The following is an 18692-nucleotide window of genomic DNA, read 5'->3' as shown; positions in this document are numbered from 1 at the left end:
GGTTATTAGGTAAAATCTCTGTGAGTGATGGCATTCTGCTCCTTCTCAGGGATGCAAAGTAGATCCATTCATTGCCAAGGACTACAATAGCAATGTGTGCTTTTTGGTACCAACAATGAATTTGCTTTTAGCCAATGTGTGTGTGTGTGTGGATAGATGGATAGATAGATGGATAGATAGATGGATAGATAGATGGATAGATAGATAGATGGATAGATCTTTATTAGAGGGGGACAAGCCGCTCTACCAACAATAAAGTATTACAAAAACCTTGACAAAATAAAACGACTGACAGCACATGCTATACCTATTGCCTTTACCAATGCTTGCTTTTATGTATTTTAGTGGCATGTACGTGCAATAACAAATTTCTAATTATGGTCTTCCTTCCATTTCCCCAAGTCATTTTGACACAATGTGGGCACCGGATCCCGCACTTTGGTCCTTTCCTAAGGCCAGCCAGTTAATAAAGCACCCAGATGAGGGTTGATGCATTTCTTCGTGATAACAAACAAATTGTTCCTGATTTGACCAGTGCCAACACCGCTGTTAGTGTGAGCGTAGAGGAGATAAGTGTCAGGTTTGCAGTCTCAAAGAAGAAACTGATGCTGTTTTTCCAGATAATGAACATTGCCATTCTGAGAAACCATCAGGTGAAACTGAGTTAATAGAAAGAAAAAATGTAGAGGTGACAGTCACAAGGTCAGTGCCCTACTCATCAAAAGTAACTCGAGGAGAAACTCTTTCATACAAATGGTGTCTGGCATCTGGAATGCCCCATGGAAAGTGACAGTGCCCACAGTCTCAAGGTGGAAATTTAAAAAGGTCACAACATAATCCCTCTCTTTTTTAATGGGATTACAGGCTTGGTTTTATGGATCCTGGAATAGGGACCTGACAGGTTGTCATCCTCTCTCCAGCGCTGTTGTACATGGTCAGGCACAGATTCAGCTAATGCCAGCGAGTCAATGTCCAGTCTTTAGGGAGTCTTAACGTTCACTGCCTCCTGCTTGTCATATATTCTAAAGTTCCAATTTATTTGGACAAATCATTATTAAAATAATACCTCTGCTTAGACATCAGACCTTGGCACACTAGGAACAAATGTGTGAAAATAGAATAATCACCGTAATTAATTTGTTAATGTCCTCCGAGATGCTAGCAGACCTCTTTGTGTACCAGACTCCTCCTGTCTCTGTCTTGTCACTCCTCTGCTGTCAATCAAGGTCAGAAGGTCCGATCAACTGTATTTTGTTTCAAATAGGTAAGGAACCTGACGACAGATGGAGGTTTTGGGCCATGGTCTCCGTGGCAACCCTGCGAGCATTCAGATGGTGCCAGTACAGGATCATGTATGTGTCGCTCAAGGTTATGCGACAGCCCACTTCCGCGCTGCGGAGGCCGTGCCTGTGAGGGATCCCGAATCGAGATTGCAAATTGTTCCAGGTAAGTTTTTATTTAGGTATTGTCCTACGTGGGTTTGAAGTTTATCTAATTTAGAGAAAGCACATAACCCAATTGGTCCTTTAACCAACTTGGTTCTGAGCTTTCTTAACACTTTTCCGTGCACACTGATGAGTGTGCCTTCCCTGTGTTGGGTGCATCATTCACCGGGAAGAATCATTTTAATAGAGTTCAATAGCAGATTGTCATGAAAACAGTACATAAATTAACCTAGCATGAGCGACGACAGCACAGAAAATGCAACAATTTAACTCCCTCCTGCTGACCACGAAGGCATAATAGGGATGTTTCCTGTGCTTTTTTGAACTTTTAGGAGTACTCGTCGAGGTATTGATGCAGAAAGAAGGGAACATGGTGGTTCGCCAGGGTGGCCATGAGTTAGGAAAACCCTCAATCACCATTTCTAAAGCTGCTTACGTCAGTTGCAGTCAGATTTCATTAGCATCTGGTGGTCTTTGGTAGTCCTTTATGAAATGGGCAAGTGGTCTCAATCCAATTTCCATTGGTGCATGTGAACTTTACAAAGTAATCATCATCCCATCTGAACTCTTGCTTCTTTCAAAAAGAGCTTTAAATCCCTTCCGCTTGAAAGATATCTATTGAACTGACCAGTCGTTATCCCTGAACCCCTCAAGTGTGTTGAACTGATTCTCTCTCTCTATCCATCTAACGCTTGTACAGATTCTCCCGCATTATATTTATCCTTGAAACTGTTATCAATTTAACCTGTAATTACCTTAGATACTGTACTGTGCTCTGATACCCTCGAGCCATTTATGCACTTTATAACATTCCCAATAAATAAATAAAACATGCTGACATCATGGCTGATTGTTTCAGAAAGAGTGAGAAACCTGTGGACATGAAGACTGAATTTATGTCTATCCGGTAGTGCCAGTGGCAGTAAAACCAAAGGTTTATCTATAAAGGCTGATAAACTTATCGCAGTGCTTAATTGGTGCCGATGGTTTCCGATGCTTAGCACCGGCACTTAATTGTCAACACTGGCACTATGAGAGTCTGCCACATGGTGGCGCTGTTTGTCTTAGTTGGAGATGGCTATAACAACTGTTGTTTAATCATTTAATACACATTGAAAAATGAAGAATACCTGCCGCCTAACCCTTTCTTATAGCTTTGGGAGCCTGGAATAGGTTGAATTGTCACACTTGTAGGAGTGTGATGGTTAGTAGCTGTGCTGGTACTGTCATTAGCTGTTCTGGCAAGGGCAATGGGTTGGGCAAGCTGCAGTCGCCTCCTGAAGTCTGCTGTGGCACTTACTTCTTTATAAATTAAGCACTGGTTATCATAATTTGTAAAAGGGTAGGGAGCTGTGCAAGGTTAATAAAGAACATCGACCTACAATTGCAACACGCAGGCCTCATCAGCTGAGTTTCTGATAGTCCGACATCCAGAACTGGTTCTTGTGTTATGAACGCACCATTAGCAAAGGGTTGTACCAGCAATGCGTTTATCACAGGTACCTGAAATACCAAACAGCTCAAATATTGTAGAAAAATGGTTGTATTAGACGTGCATAATCAAGAGGGGTCATACAAGACAGGCATTGTTAGCAGGAGCAGTAGTAAACCGACAATGTCCTGAACAGGGGGGGTTGTGGCAGGCATGCATATAGAAGGCGTGAGGAGAAGACGCTTTAAGGAAATCCTGCACCAGAGGGGACTAACATGTGAGGGAGGATCGGTTAATCAATATTTCTTTATTCGCATATTAATTAATAATCATAAAAGTAAAAGCTAAAACCTTTGACAATGCAAATGTATATACACGTATAATAAAGATAACATGTTTATCTAACATTATCTTTAAAAACTACGATATGTAAGGAGCATCATACTGTAGTAAAAAACAGTTAGAGACATATAGCAGCATTCATTTTTAAGGCACAGTGAGTAAGGACCAAAAATGGGACACCGGTGGGGTGCTTTGTTTTACTGCCTTTGTAGTCTGCATAGGTTGTTGTACAGGTCTGGAGATGGGTTCGGGGACCCCATTAGGCATGGTGTCTGGGTCCTTTGGCAATCTGGTCTTTCGTTTACCCTACATATAAATCAGATTTGCGTGTCCGATTTACACTGTGGTCATTTCATTTCTGATCCATTGTTCGTTCTTGTGTGATGTGAAGGAATTTCTTTTTACTGCTGTATCTGAATCCACGTTCTAAACCATTGCACTGAGTTCCCATTTGACTGATGTGCACCTACTGATTTCACATTCTCCTGGCGGATACTGGCAACTGGCAAGAACAAACACGCCTACTAACTTTTGCAATGAAACCGAAGTCCATCTGATTTTATTACATTTTAATAAATATATTAAGTATTTTAATATTGTTACTTGGCGAGCTGTCGAATGGTTAAGTGAGTCCATATACACTAGTCTCCCTTGCCACTGTTCGGTGGAGTCCCTGATTATGATCCTCTGCCTGGATTACTGGTCATCTCTAGAGAACCAGGAGTGCAAAGAGGACACTTGGTCCATTTTCACAGTTGAAAACAGGGCCCTTTCTGAAATCCCCCAGTGCACCACACGCACGCTTCCTTCTTCATTCCCAGTGTGGCAGACGTACTTATTTCAGGAACTGCATCGCCATAAAAGAATATTTACAGAAAACGCAAGAGAAGTGAAAAATAATGTATAGGTCGATTGTGAAGGGTTTAAAATCCCTACTGGGAGCTCAGGATCAAGCGGGGATGCACAAGGGGAATCTTAATCTTCAGAGTTTTTCAATTATTAACTGAGATACATATGATGTCTCTGTTTAACCCCTCCCCTGCTGGTAACGGAACCACTCCGTCATCAGCCGCGGTCTCGCTGTGCTGATGACGGAGCGGTTCCGTCATGGCCCGCTCGGAACGCCTGCGCGGTGCGGATTCCGCGCCTGTGCAGAACGTTCCATTGAGCGGGCGGGGCCGTGACGGAACCGCTCCGTCATGAGCACAGCGCAACCGCGGCTGGTGACGGAGCGGTTCTGTCGCCAGCATGAGCCCGCCACGCGGCCCTACCCCCCCGCCCCCTTAGCACTGCGGCAGAATAGCCGCCGCAGTGAAGGGGTTAAAGTCAAAATTGGTTTTAGCTTGGGTGTAATAATAAGGGATACAAATGTGCACCTCTGTTCTTTGTGCACTTGCGATCTTAATTGCTAAGTACCTCGCAGATTGTGCTTTCGGTCTCTGGGTCTTGGTTACAGCAACTCTAAGTGGCGCTCAGAAGCACTACTAAAAGGCATTGATCGATGAAAGGCCATTAGTTATGAGCTCAAGGTAACCCCACACCCAGTCAATTCTATGAAACCACAAGCCTCGCCAATGCCCTACTTTCAAATCATTGCAGGTTTAGAGATGTATTAACTGAAGGCGAGGCGTTCCTGACTGTAGGGAACAGCAAATGACAGAAGAACGAGGATATAAAAAACAGACGCAAAAGCATTCAGGTTCACAACATTTTCATCACAACCACTGCGAGCTCTTTTGTGCGGGCCCTCTCCTAAAAACACCCGAACGCCGACACGTTTAGCTAATCGCTTAATGTGTTAAATAGCTCTTTTTAGTTCCAAATCACATTATTTTATTTAGAACTGACCTGATATCCAAACCAGGGAATGGTTTACATTTGATCAAGGGCTGATTGACAATTTGATTATAATGGAAAATCGTCCAATTTCTGGAAGAAATGGTAAATACAGAGAAGAACCCCTTGGTGGAATCTCTAACACTAATGTAACAGAGTAGTGGAGGAAATTTAGCTGATGGTTTCCCAAAAGAATTTAGCATATACTCTAGAGATTGGAGGAATGTCAAGTACTACCTAACTCTAAGTCAGACTCTGAATGTCTGAAATAAACAAGTACATCGTTTGAAAAAGGCAGTTTGAGGTAATACCAGAACAGGAAAAGTTCCCACAGCACAGCAGAGTGTTGAATATGATGACCCATAGAGTCACAGCCAAACTTACCCAAATTCACACTAAATGTCAGAATCTAAAATGGTCCACAGTAATAATAATAATAATAATAATAATAATAATAATAATAATAATAATAATAATAATAATAAAGCGTTTTATAAAGCGCATGGCTGCACAACTGTGTATCCCCGCGCTAATTGCTGACAAAAACTCCTTACAGCTCACCGAGACAGTACATGGCCATTTTTCACACGTCCCCTTTCCTTCACAACCCTGACTCCCAGCTCCTTTGATTGTAATATTTAATTTTATTACTTGGGCTTTGGAACCACCTGGAGATGCTTCCACATGTTCACTGATGAACATATGGAATATGGGTGTAAAGTGTATGTAGCGCTAAATGACCTAGAAAGAAAGAACAGAAAGGCAGAGACAGATAACCCCAAATGTTTGGTTGTCATCTGTACTCTTCGCCATCCCTGAGCCAGTGGACTCCAGTAAGTGACTCCAATATTTATAATTGCTATTATATGCAGATGATACCTAGCCCCCACTTCAGTCATAGCTGGCAACATTAAAATATGGTGGGGCACAATGCCCAAAAAATTCACCATATATGTTGCACTTGCTGGACTCCATCCCGTCCAATGTGTCTCACCTCTGCTGGATCCTGCTGTCCACGAGCAGGAAAGGGAAGGATTTACTTCCTGCTCGTGGAACGCGAATCCAACCAATCCTGGAACTGCTGTCATGAGATTGTTCTGCATTCTGTCCATCAACTGTTGTTTTTGCATTTGTCACCTCGAGTGGTACGGGTATGCTCAGACGTGAGGCCCGTGCTCTCCACGCCACTGGAGGCAAGCTATCCTGTCTGAAGACGGCTGATAGCCAGAAACTGGTCCTAGGATGCTTGATTCCGGTCCAGGGAAGACATGGCTTAGCAGTTCGGCCTGGACTGTTCCCATGAGGCGCAGGGTCAAGGCTGATTTGCAAATGGCCATGTCTGAACTGGGGTGGTGTGGTGAGCAAAACAACGATGGATCTAGGCCCAGATCTCTGTACTGGGGTGAATGTATGACATTGTTCTGCATTCTGTCCATCAACTGTTGTTTTTGTATTTGTCATGTTGTTTTCAGAATGAGAGTAGCTCCAGGATTGGTTGGAGCAGGCTAACCCAGCGCTCATTTTGAGGCTTTTGCCCTATTTCAGCAATCTCCAGGCTGTTTTACAGTCCTTGGATGCTGGGTCTACAGTGCACATGTTAGGCTGGCTGTTGCGAAACATCAGACAAATAGAAATATTGGGAGAACCGAAAGAAGCCTAATACTATTAGCATGTCCAGAGAGTAGATCCAGCAACTTTTTAACACCATCGGTGCGGTGCAGATTTACCCTGTGCGCTGACCATCATAGATTACCATTGTTCATGACGAGCTCAGCTCGTCATGAGTGTACGAGAGGTGTACCTCATGACAAGCTGAGCTCGTCATGAGCATCAAAGGGGTTAAATCTCTACAACAATATGACTTATACACCAGTTATACACAAGTTTGCAACTCCATCCTTGTGTCAGGGATATATCCGGACTCACTAAAAAACACCTTACTAAAACCCTTATTAAAAAAACCTTCTCTTGACAAAAATGAACTGAAAAACTACAGGCCCATTGCGAGTCTCCCGTTTGTTGCCAAAGTGGTCGAAAAGGCCATGAACTCGCAATTATCTGAATATATTGAAAAATATCACCTCCTAGATGACACTCAATTCGGCTTCCGGAAGTATCACGGGACCGAAACAGCTTTGATCAAGGCCGCTGACGATGTCAGGACAATTAGGGACCAAGGTGGGACAGTAATCTTGGTACTGTTGGACCTATCGGCAGCTTTCGACACGGTCGACCATACTATTTTGGTCGACCGTGTCGAAGGGCTCGGTATTTGTCATTCTGCCAGAGACCTGCTTGCATCTTTTCTGGCTAGAAGAACGCAGGCTGTATCTCTCGGACCTTTTCAATCGGCCCAACTCTCATCACCATGTGGAGTTCCTCAAGGCTCATCCCTTAGTCCGACACTATTTAACATCTATGTGTCGGACCTTGCTAATGTTATCAAAGCACATGGGATGAGCCTAACCTCCTATGCCGACGATACACAGTTGGTTCTGGCCATAAAAGGCGATGGAGATCAAGTAGCAAATAAATTTAAACGTGGCATGCTCGACATAGGAGAATGGATGGCCACCAACTGTTTAAAACTGAACTCAGAAAAAACGGAGGTAGTTATCTTTGGACCCCTTCTCCCAGCCTGGCCTTCATGTTGGTGGCCAGAATCCTTTGGCACCCCCCCCGAGCCCGACAGCTAAAGTCAGGAATCTAGGAGTCATCTTTGATGAAGGACTTAACTTCATGGCCCATGCAAATAAAACAGCAACCACAGCGCATTACAAATTGAAAATGATTAGAAAAATTTGTCCTTTTCTCCCGGAATCAGCTATTAAAACATTGGTCAGCTCCTTAGTGCTCTCAACCCTAGACTACTGCAATGGTCTATTTCTCAACACCCAGTCCAGAGTCACAAGGAAATTGCAATCAATACAGAATGCTGCAGCACGCCTGCTCTCTGGTAAGACCAAATATGAACCTATATCAAAAACCATAAAAGACTACCATTGGCTCACGATACGGAACAGAATACACTTCAAATCTCTATGCATAGTTTACAAGGCACTTAATAATCAAGGACCCTATTTTCTTAAAGATCAACTTCAACAGTACAAACCGAATAGACCGCTTCGTTCAGACACCCTCAACCAACTTGTCATTCCACGCTCCAAAACAGTGTCTTGGGGTGACCGCCGCTTTTTAGTGGCAGCACCCAAATTGTGGAATACTCTTCCCCAAAACATCAGGCAAAGTCCTTCCCTTCTGCAGTTCCGTAAACTTTTAAAGACGTGGCTGTTTGACCAATAGTTCTCTACCTTTCCTCTCTAGCCCCCTGCTTTCATAAGTAAGTGTATTTCCCAGCGCCGAGACGCCTGCGGGTATTTGTTGCGCTTTAGAAATGTCAAAAATAAATAAATAAAATTGGATTACCAATGATTACTGTTCTGCATTGCTGTACTGCTGCAGCACTCTGAGCACAGAGGGATTAACTGGATCATGAGTATAATTTCCCAGTTGTGTTTCTGTAGTGTGTCTGGCTTACCGAATAACCCATTGACAGCAGACAATGCGTACAGGATGAGCAAACTCAGTCTGCATACCTGGCCCTTAAATGGAATAAAATGGATCCTATCAAACGTGTTTGAAAAGTGTTCCAGTGGCGATTGCAGAATCTAGGAATATATTAAAGTTTCCATGCATAATGCACAAAGAGATCTGGAATACATCCAAAAGGATCCCAAATAGTGCCAATCAGCCAGAGAATAAACCATTTCCAAATAAAAATTCAAAAGACTAAAAGAGGGGGGTACAATCCTGGGAATAAAAGGACAATACCTATGGATCTCCCATCTGCTCATCAGAAGGATCTTAGTCAAACTACATATTCTTTAGAAAACCACCAAAAACATCCTTGTACAAACAATAATTTGACTTCAAGCAGAAAACCACAAAGACAGCAAAAACAGATGCCAGACAATTAGGTCCAGCTGTGGGCTACTGACATACACTGTACCCTCTGATTATCTACGTTTGCACTACTTACTTGAGCTGTCTATCCTTAGTAATTGCAGAACATACAGCTGTGTTGCTTTAGAATTGCTGGCTTATAATTCAGTAACCTTCCTAACCTCGCTAACATCATAGGTAACATATAGACTGCAAATAATACCCATCATCTTTTTGAGTCAAACATATTTTTATTTATTTATTGATAAAGTTTTATATAGCGCGAACTAGACACTGGGAGGGTGTCAGAGTGCTTTGCAAATTTTGCAGTAAGTACAAAGCAGGCTAACCTAGAAACATAAATGTAAGTAGAAAACAAGACAACCAAGCAACATAAATGCTGTCGCTACCCATTACAGTTGAGGATAAAAAGGAGTGAGTTAAACATCAGGACATAACTGTGAGTGCAAAGCCTGGCTGGTGAACTGTGTCAGATCAGTACCCGGATACATAAGTCGTTAAGTTCAAGGTAGAGTTTTGCTCATTAAAACAGTTTGACTTCTTTTTTGAAGGATGTGCTTGAAGGATTCATTCTGACTTCAGGGGACAAGGAGTTCCTGATTCTAGGAGCTAGTCTGGAGAAAGTACAGTTGTAGGTTTTCTTTCTCTGAAAAATGTGTGGTTCCAATGGTAAGGTGCAGGTGCTTCTTGACAATCGGACTCCACCTGACACTTCCAGTTTATCGGCGATATACTTAGGTGTTGTGAGAAGTTGGCCTGATATATGATGTTTCCAATTCTGGAACCACCTTGTATCAGTCCAAACAATCCCTTATGGTGTCTGGTTGTAAGTCAACCTTATAGACAAGCTATCCTAATGGTAGCATTGGCTAAGCAGCCTTAAAGGCTTAACTCTAGAGGTCGTGTTAAGCAAGCTGTTTTACCAATCACAATCCTGTAATCTCAAATGAAAGGACACCACACAAGTATATATTATAAAAATATATGTATTTATTACTAGAATAATCCTCCGTACTCTTTTTGAGTGCAGAGGCACAAGCGTTTAAACAAAAGCACAGTTAAACATATGAAAGTTGCACAATTATGGATGAGGCCGGGGGGCCACGCAAACCATATATTAAAAAAGTGGTATAAGAGATACCAATTGAACAGTGGTTAGGCCTAGGGCCTAGGGAATCGCTGGGAGTAGTCGGGACTAGCAATGCTGAAGTCGGGAAAAGCCCGCGGGATTCGGGTGCAGCACTTAAAGCACAGGCATGCACCAATGTAAAGTCAATGGTGCGTAAAAGTTATAAAGCTATAGTTTAAGAATACTTCCGCTCAACCTAGAAGGACGAAACTTAAGACACATACACTAGAGGTGTGTACCAGTGTGGGAACACCAGCGTTGCTGAGTTACCTCACCCATAGGAAGCGGGTGCACAGGTGCGAAGTAGTGTCGGGTTTTGTCACGCAGGTTGCTGGTGCTTGGAGCTGAAGATGCTGCAGGCGTCGAGACGAGAAGTGTCCGGTGTGATCCAAGGGTGGATCGAAGTTAAAGATGATCTGAAAGCATAGGGGACAGAGTCTGGGTCACTCAGCAGTGACCAGGGTGGAACCAGGACGGAACCAGGCAATGTCCGGCGCTTTCAGGTCGCTGACGGGTTGCTTCTCTCCGCTGCCACGTGGACTCTGGGGCACCGAGGATGTCCAGGAGTGGATCACGAGCTGTCCCACGCAGGCTCTCGCTGTCGGCGGTGTCGGCTTCCGGATTGGAGCAAACAACCCTTGGCAAGGGCAACCCACGCAGGATTCGAAGATGGCGTTACACTCGAACCAGGAGGGTCAGAGCGAGCGCTCCTTTTTAGGGGAGTGAGTGCAAGTCTGGAGCAACTAGATTCACAAGTTAGATTTCAAGGTTCGCTGGCACAGGGGCCACAAGCCAACGGGCAAGTGACCGGGCCAACGCGTTGAGCCAAAAGATGCAGAAGGGCCCCACGCAGCACTCGGTGAGTGTAGAGGGGTGAGCTTTGGTGCAAGAGAGGCTCAGGGCTGGGGCTTCTCAGACCCCAATGCACAGCTTTGAGGGTCACTCGTGGGCTGCACGGTCAGCGTCTCGTGGTCTTTCCAAGATGGCGGGCCCCACGCTTCCGGTCGCCTCCACGGGTCTCAGCTCTGCAGGGACTGTGGATCGGGCTGTTGGAAGGCAGGCACACTTGGTCTTGTCGAACTCTGTTGCTTGATTTCCAGCGGGAACTGCAACAAAGCAAACGTCGAGGTGCTGGATGGTGCCTGTTTGCACAGGATGGTCACTCCTTGACCAAAAGGGAGATTCTTCAGTCTTCTACGTCGAGTAGGATGTCAAAGGGTCCAGAGTTTCGTTTCATATGTTTGTCAGGATAATCTGAGTGCTTTGGCACTGCTCCCATTCTTATACCAATCTAGGGGGCTGGATTACCTGCTAGGTCCCTCCTATGGGTGGGACCCAGGAAGGGGGTGGTTACACCCCTTTCCCTTCGTCCAGGGTCGCACTGGGGCTGGTGTGCCCCAGAACCGGTTTGACCGGATTATGCAAGGGGAAGACTTGTGCGCCCCAGGCACTGTCTGGTTTCTTTCAAACCTCCCTGCTACAATCCACTATCTCCTGTCTGGGGTGGTGTGACACCTCCCTGTGACAGGAAAGCCTTTGTCCAGGCCTCCTCGGCTGAGTTTCGGTCAGCAGCAGGAGGTCAGACTCGTGTCTGTGGCAGAAGCGTCCATTTTGTGATGCTGAGGCTCTTTTAAAATCAACCGCGTTTTAGCAAAGTAACATGTCTTCTCCCTCTAGAGGGGTGGAATGCTATCCCCATCGACAGGACTGTCGAGGGGACAGTATTCCAAATCGTATGACACCTTACACGACATGTTTTGATAAAGCCAAACCAAAGTTAACATATAACCGCGATGGATTATAATGCACTTAATAGTATATGGTATGGCATTATCCCGGAACAGTTTAGGGAATTGGTCCCGACAGCTGCAGACAGGCTCAGCTCATGCTAGAGCACCATCTCACATAAAACCAAGCACTCTGCCTCCAGGATTGTTAAGGCCTTACATAGGAGTGACTTATAGGTTTATATGTGTCCATATATAGGTTTAGATATAGGTATACTATATCTAAGCAAGAGGTGATTACACCAACTTGCCCCAGCTGAGTGATCAGCCAGTTGTGTCAATTGTGGATAGCCAGCCAGGGGTGGCAAAAGATATGCTGCAGCCCCTGGTAGGCCTTGGATGCACCTTTGCCCTGGGCACCTATAGTGCTCTGTACTGGGGCTGATAAGGTGACCCAAGCCAATTTAGTTATGCACCTAGGGTACATGGAATCCATTTTAAGGAGAGAGCAGATAGCCTGGGGCCCTGATTAGCAGGGAACCAAGCCAACTAAGTCGAAAACCAGCTAAACACAAGGCAAAAAATCTGGAGTAACCATAGTCAGGTATCCACCTTCCTACAGGTGTCTTGAAGTGCAAGGCTTTATTTGTCATGCAAGCCATTTTCATCTGTATTCTTGCCTCATAAGGGAGCCTGTTTAGAGCCATCAGATCAGGAGTGATGTGGTTGTTACTTTTGGATCCAGTGATGAGCCTTGCAGCCGAGTTGGGGATGCCCGTTGTGGGGCCACACTGGATCTCTGCAACCTCCATAGGGTTGCACTCCCATAGTCTAATCTGGGGATCACTAGAGCTTGCACTTCTGATTTGTGGTCATAAGCATGACACTGCAAAGTGGCTGTAAAGTGGCATATTGGCATAATAATTAAAAAAATCAATGCATATGAAATTATGGCAAATAGATATATTTGATGGAAACTTGATAAGTCATCTGATTTTGATGTATTCTTCCTTCGTTTGTGCTCATGGAGGCTCCAATGAGGGCTTGCCCAATGGTTCCAGAAAAACTGTTGAAGAGTAATTGTTGACTTTGAAACTCTATTTTTTAAAATGTAATAGAGAAACACATAGGACTGAAGACGTTTACAAAATATAACATAAGATGTATCGCCGCACAAAGTATGTCGTAGTGCACTAACCTCAGAGTTCTTAAATTAACTTAACCCAAACACTGGGAATGTTTGTGTGATGGTTTGAAAATGTGCCACTGGTGATACTGGATAAATACGTACACAAGGCGAATGGTCCATCTGTGTTTGATTCAGATGAAGAGGTATATTGAGTATGGGCCTGGAATGGAGGTGGAAGGAGAGAAAAAAGGAACAGGTAGGTAATAAAGTTCAGATAATGAGTAGTATGGCATGGACTTGTGCAGTAAGAGTCGGTACAAGACAGTGTAATTTCTATCCAGTATTACCTAGTTTAAGTGAAAAGCTTGCACAATGCAAATTACGCTCAAGTTATGTGGGGGCAGCAGGGTGAATTAACCGATCCTTTCCCAGTTAATAAGGGAGTGTGGCAATGGTGTGTCCTTGCCCCTACCCTATTTTCCCTATTCATAAACAAGGTGAGTACATAATATTCTGATTTTCCTACCAATGCACCATCTCTTGCTGGTTCAAGGGTACGTATATTAATGTTAGCGGACGATACGTTAATTTTATCTAAAACTCAGTCGGGTCTGCAACGTGCCCTTGACTGTTTTTTAGTTTTTTGCAATGACCATGAGCTCATGGTAAACACTGACAAAACAAAGTTCATGATATTGCATAGGCACAAATGTGTCAAGGGTAGGGTAGCATTGAACAATATATTATTGGAACAGACTGATACTTTCACCTACTTAGGGGTAACTATGGGTAGGAAGATGCACTGGGCCTCCCATTTAGATGTCATAGTCTTAAGGCACAACCAACTGGCTGGCGCCCTACTAAAGGAACATTGATTGTCCCATACAAAATCTATATATCAGCAGTAGATATCTATAATGGGAAAATTAAAGCTTCCATCATTTATGGTGCTGAACTCTGGGGGTTCGAAAATCTTTTACCCCTGGTACAATCGCAAAACATGTTTTCGAGATCCCTGACTGTTCTCCCTCAATCAACACCTATGAAGCCTTTACTCATAGATTTGGGCTGCACTTCTCTAGATGAGGTTGCAGGCTTCAGACCCCTAGCCTACAGGAGGAGGTTCTGGACCACCCCTGAATTGGCATCGCATACGAGAGCACATCAGGAGTGCTGATCTATCCTCGAAAATCAAATGGTTGGAGAAGATCAAGCACCATTTAAGGGAAATGGGGCTTGGACAATTGTGGGATGATCCAATTGGAAACATTTTTCTCAACAAAAAAGATTTTAAAACCCTCTATTGGGACATGGTCACAAGAAAAACCCTGTCAGCGGTGTATAGTACCTCGCTCACAGGCATCTTCCTAGATCATAAGTTTGCATCGAAAGCAGAACAATACTGGAATTTGATTACAAAGAAAAATGATAGGAAACTATTCCATCAATTCCGAGTGGGTTCCCTTCCTCTAAAATCCTTCGTTGCTAAATGGAAAATGCCCATGAATGCCAATTGTCCTTTTTGCCATATTCAGGAAGAGACAGTAACCCACGTTCTCTTTGTATGTCCTGCTTTCAAAGGCCAAAGCTCTAGGTGGCTGAAGCCTCTATGTTCCTATCTTGGCACTAGATCTTGTATTATGGTTATGCGTATCCTGACAACGAATACGCGTGCAGATATTGTTATTGCTGTAGCGAAATTCTGGAGTTGGTCCTGGACTCTGAGGAGGAAAAAATTGTCGGATGCTGAGGAATTAATTTCAGTGCCAGTCTGGCTTAATCCAACTGGCTCCCTTCTAGAGATTGAACGTAGGAAATATCATTTCCAATAAATTCTATTTTAATTATTGCTGTCAAGTTAGGACTTCGATATGTGTGTTTAATTCTGTATTAAATGTATGTATATAGGGTTTTAACTGTTTTTTTATGACACTGTTATGCATGTATTGTGTCTTTTATGAACGTGAACTATCGAATAAAGACTAACTGAACTGAACTGAAAAGCTTGTTTAGGAAAAAAATTTTAGAGCTATTTTGAAGATCATGTAGTTTGGGTGTGCTATGAAGGATATGTTGAGCATTCCAGAGGCTGTGGTGTTGCGTTGCAAAAGTAGTGCCCTCACCCATCGATTTCCCGCTTAAATTCAGTAGAGGGGCTATTTCTGTTTAATCTGAGATCCCTATTACTTTGGTGCAACTGTGTAGTGTTTACACTCTTGAATGGAAGTAAAACTTTTTTTGATAGCTATTAAACGTTTCGAAGGTGAAATACAATTTTGTGCTAGTTATTTATGAACAGAAAATGATAGGATAATCAAACCAAGACCGCTCCCTTGAGTAGACATTTTGTTGGACTAGTGCATTCCGAGGCTACTCGTAGCATTATAAGCTGCTTAGTCTCATCTACCACACAGTCTTAGAATTGTCTTCAGAACAAGTGTTGGAAATACCCAAGAGTAGTGGGTTGGATGTGGAAGAGAATAAGCAACTCATTTTCCTTTGCCTCTATAGGTGGATTAGTTAAAACCACCACAATATGAAATAATGCAATGTTCACTTTATTATGTGTCCAGGGCTTTATCAATAGCGTAGTGTGTATATAATGCACTGGATGAAAGATACCTTACATTCAAAGATAGATTATGATTTAGATTTCACTATATAATGAGCCCATAGTGCTCAGGGCTTATGTTAAGAGTTATTGGAGAAGCAAGAAATCTGGCTATAGTTAATTATTTGTTAGCGAGGACCTTTGGTGGGGATCTCTTGTCTCGCTAGCATCTTGTCCTCAGACAAGGTTTTTTTCATTCTTAGTATGATCAGCAGAGATACTTGGTGTTTAAATGCAACCTATTTTCCTAGCACTAAGGGCAAAGATATTTTTTAATTTAGTTCCTGATAACAATTATCATGTTAGGGTGTGAGTACCAAATTTGGACCGCTGACGTTTGTGAATTTCTAGAGTTTTTAGACACTAGGGAATTTGCATTGTGGACCACTAGTGTAAATTGTTTGATTGGATATGCTAATATCAGCAAAGCACCAACATTATTAATTATTTACATATGTAAGTATTTTGTAATCCATTGAGATATCTCGAGTCCTCTTTTTCTCCCTGGTAGTTCCTGAATTGAAAGCGGCGGATGACCAAAACTGGAGTGTGGAACTTTCACCCAACAGTTCCAGTGAAACAGTGTTAAAGACTAATTAGTTCAATTCCAAGAAGGATTGCATCATGGGAATTTGAGTTCTAATATTGGAAAAATGTGTCTCACATAACATAGCAACATGGAGGGCTTCATCCAGTACAAAAGTTTAAATTTTTCTAAGATTTTGCATTGGAAAGTATTGTGGTTTTAAAGCAGCGATTCCCATGTATTTAACTCCATTTTAATTGATATACAGTTCAAGGGTACAATGGTTAGGTCATTAATCAATGATATTTCCAGATACTACCCGACTCTGCATCTTGAATATGTAATTTACAATTTTCCAAATGAGTGCCTAGAGAATTTGTGTCGTAAGTCAAATAAATTAAACCAAGTGGACACAGAAAATTATCGTTCAGGTGTTAGTGGTCACAAGTACAGTCAACCTGTGTTACGTCACGTTTGGTTATAGGTGTACACTACAATTATTATCGCTTTTTTATTTTTGGGTGGTATACAAAAGCTATCGAGCATCCCTTTTAGAGATAGCTGATGGTAGAAGAGATCTTCCTTTCTGCATGTTGCTAAACACCACTCCAGAACTCTGCTGTAGGACTCACCTGTTCTGTAAACTGGAAAACGACATACAATCTTTTCAGGAAGGTGACCACCATTTAAGCGCAATGTACATGTCACCAGCAACAACATTAGCGGACATTGCTACATGTTTCAAAGAATCCTATGAGGTAACAGGAATGAAAGTAGGTCTTCAGTCAATCTGTGATGTTAGTTCATAAAAAATCTAAACTTCCAAAATGTGTGATGCATTCCTTAGACCTCATCTGGTATTATCACCCATCCGTGCTTTAGAAATGCATCTTCACTATTAGCTAGAAATAAGGGGCCAAACAGTAGTTCATTCGAGGCATATCTAGAATTAAATGTTTTCCTGTAGAAAAGTGATCCATATACTATTCAGGGTAAATTTGGGATTTTCACATGGCTGATGTAAGTGCCAAGTTATTTGTTTCCCAAATACACTTTGTGCAAATTTCCCAAAATTCAAAGATTAGATTTTGTGTGCAACCCATGAAAATATGTAGCGGACAGGGAATGGTAGCTGCAGTTTAAATGCCCCATTTGCCATTGCTGATTGTAAGACTTACTAGCCCTGTCCGACATAGCAGCACAACATTTCTCACTAGTCCGCGTCACTTCATCTTGCTGTACTAGAAAGCACCACTGCTCAGAGATCTTGATGGCTAAACATTACACACTTCCATTTTCTCCCAAAGGAACGGAGCTTGGACATCCTGGTCATCCTGGGCTCAGTGTAGCACAAGTTGCGGTATCGGCTTCCAGGTGCGACAGCGATCTTGCAGTAACCCGGCCCCACAGTTTGGGGGCAGAGTCTGCGTGGGACAGAGCAGGGAGGAACGGTAAGAGATCCCTGGACTTTACACAACCATATTTCTGTTTTATGGTTGTCTTTAAGGCTGCATGTGTTACCAATGCTCCAAGGCTGTGTTGTGTACCTGTCAGAGCTCAGTTCATTTAGGTTGTGCAACAGAATGCATACCTGCCAACTAAGACAGAAATTTCACATTGTGAGGTGTGACGGGCCTTGGAGGGGCGTGGCCTTGTGCCGCAAAGTGCCTGAGAGGCACGTTTGCCCCTGCCCCCAATCACCCTCCTCCAAAACCAGAGAAAAAGCATGCTGAGGCTGGTGCCGATGTCCTGGGGTGTTTTCACAACCCTTAATGGACGTCAGCAGTCCAAAGCCTCAGAAAACGAGCAGAAAATCCACTGTACGCTGTGGTTTTCAGCTCGTTTTCCCTGCCACAGTGTGATATCCGCTCCTCGCTGGGAGACGTGTGATGGGAGACCAGATAAATGTTGTCCCCGAGCACAGATCAACAGTTATCAATAGTTTCAGAGAAAAAAGAACCACCAAATTAAAGTCTTTCTTTTTCACAGTTCTTTAAACAGTTCCTTTTTATTATCTTTTTTCTTTTTCTTTCTCTTCAAATTATCAGAAGATCGCCATTTCAATTTTCATGATTCAATCAGTTCACACAAAATGTAGCCAATAAAACAGAAGCAATGCCAACACGTGTTACGTCACGGGAAGCAATCACCCGATGACTTCTTCAGGGCATAAGAGAATTTCTTTCACAGGTACACCAATGTCATTCCAAGTTGTTATCTATTACTCATTAGATTCAATTAATCTGTATATGTGGTAATCTATATCCTCCATCAATACGCTCAATCACTCAGTTTGACTCCACAGATCAAGAATTTCAAAGGGAATAATAAAATTATGTCCGGGAGAGTACTCCCTTCATCATCAATTTGGGTTCCGAGATTATAATCTTGAGTGCATTGATGGAGGATATAGATTACAACATATACAGATTAATTGAATCTAATGATATAGTACTACATGAGTAATAGATAACAACTTGGAATGACATTGGTGTACCTGTGAAATGGCGATCTTCTGATAATTTGAAGAGAAAGAAAAAAGAAAAAAGAAA

The 18692-nt window shown here is 42.9% G+C and overlaps 1 protein-coding gene across 1 annotated transcript in view; it reads left to right on the top strand.

Moving 5' to 3' along the window:
* Positions 1–18692, top strand: part of SEMA5B (semaphorin 5B) — an 848743-nt gene that overhangs the window by 708248 nt on the left and 121803 nt on the right. The window contains exons 14-15 of the mRNA XM_086957072.1: positions 1265–1446; positions 17448–17591. Of these exons, the coding sequence (XP_086813198.1) occupies positions 1265–1446; positions 17448–17591 (326 nt within the window). The remainder of the gene's footprint in view (positions 1–1264; positions 1447–17447; positions 17592–18692) is intronic.

Source organism: Lissotriton vulgaris, chromosome 2_1 (genome assembly GCF_964263255.1).
Source record: "Lissotriton vulgaris chromosome 2_1, aLisVul1.2, whole genome shotgun sequence".
Lineage (NCBI taxonomy): Eukaryota > Metazoa > Chordata > Amphibia > Caudata > Salamandridae > Lissotriton > Lissotriton vulgaris.
Note: the sequence above shows the minus strand (reverse complement) of the source record. Positions and strands in the feature narration are given on the sequence as shown.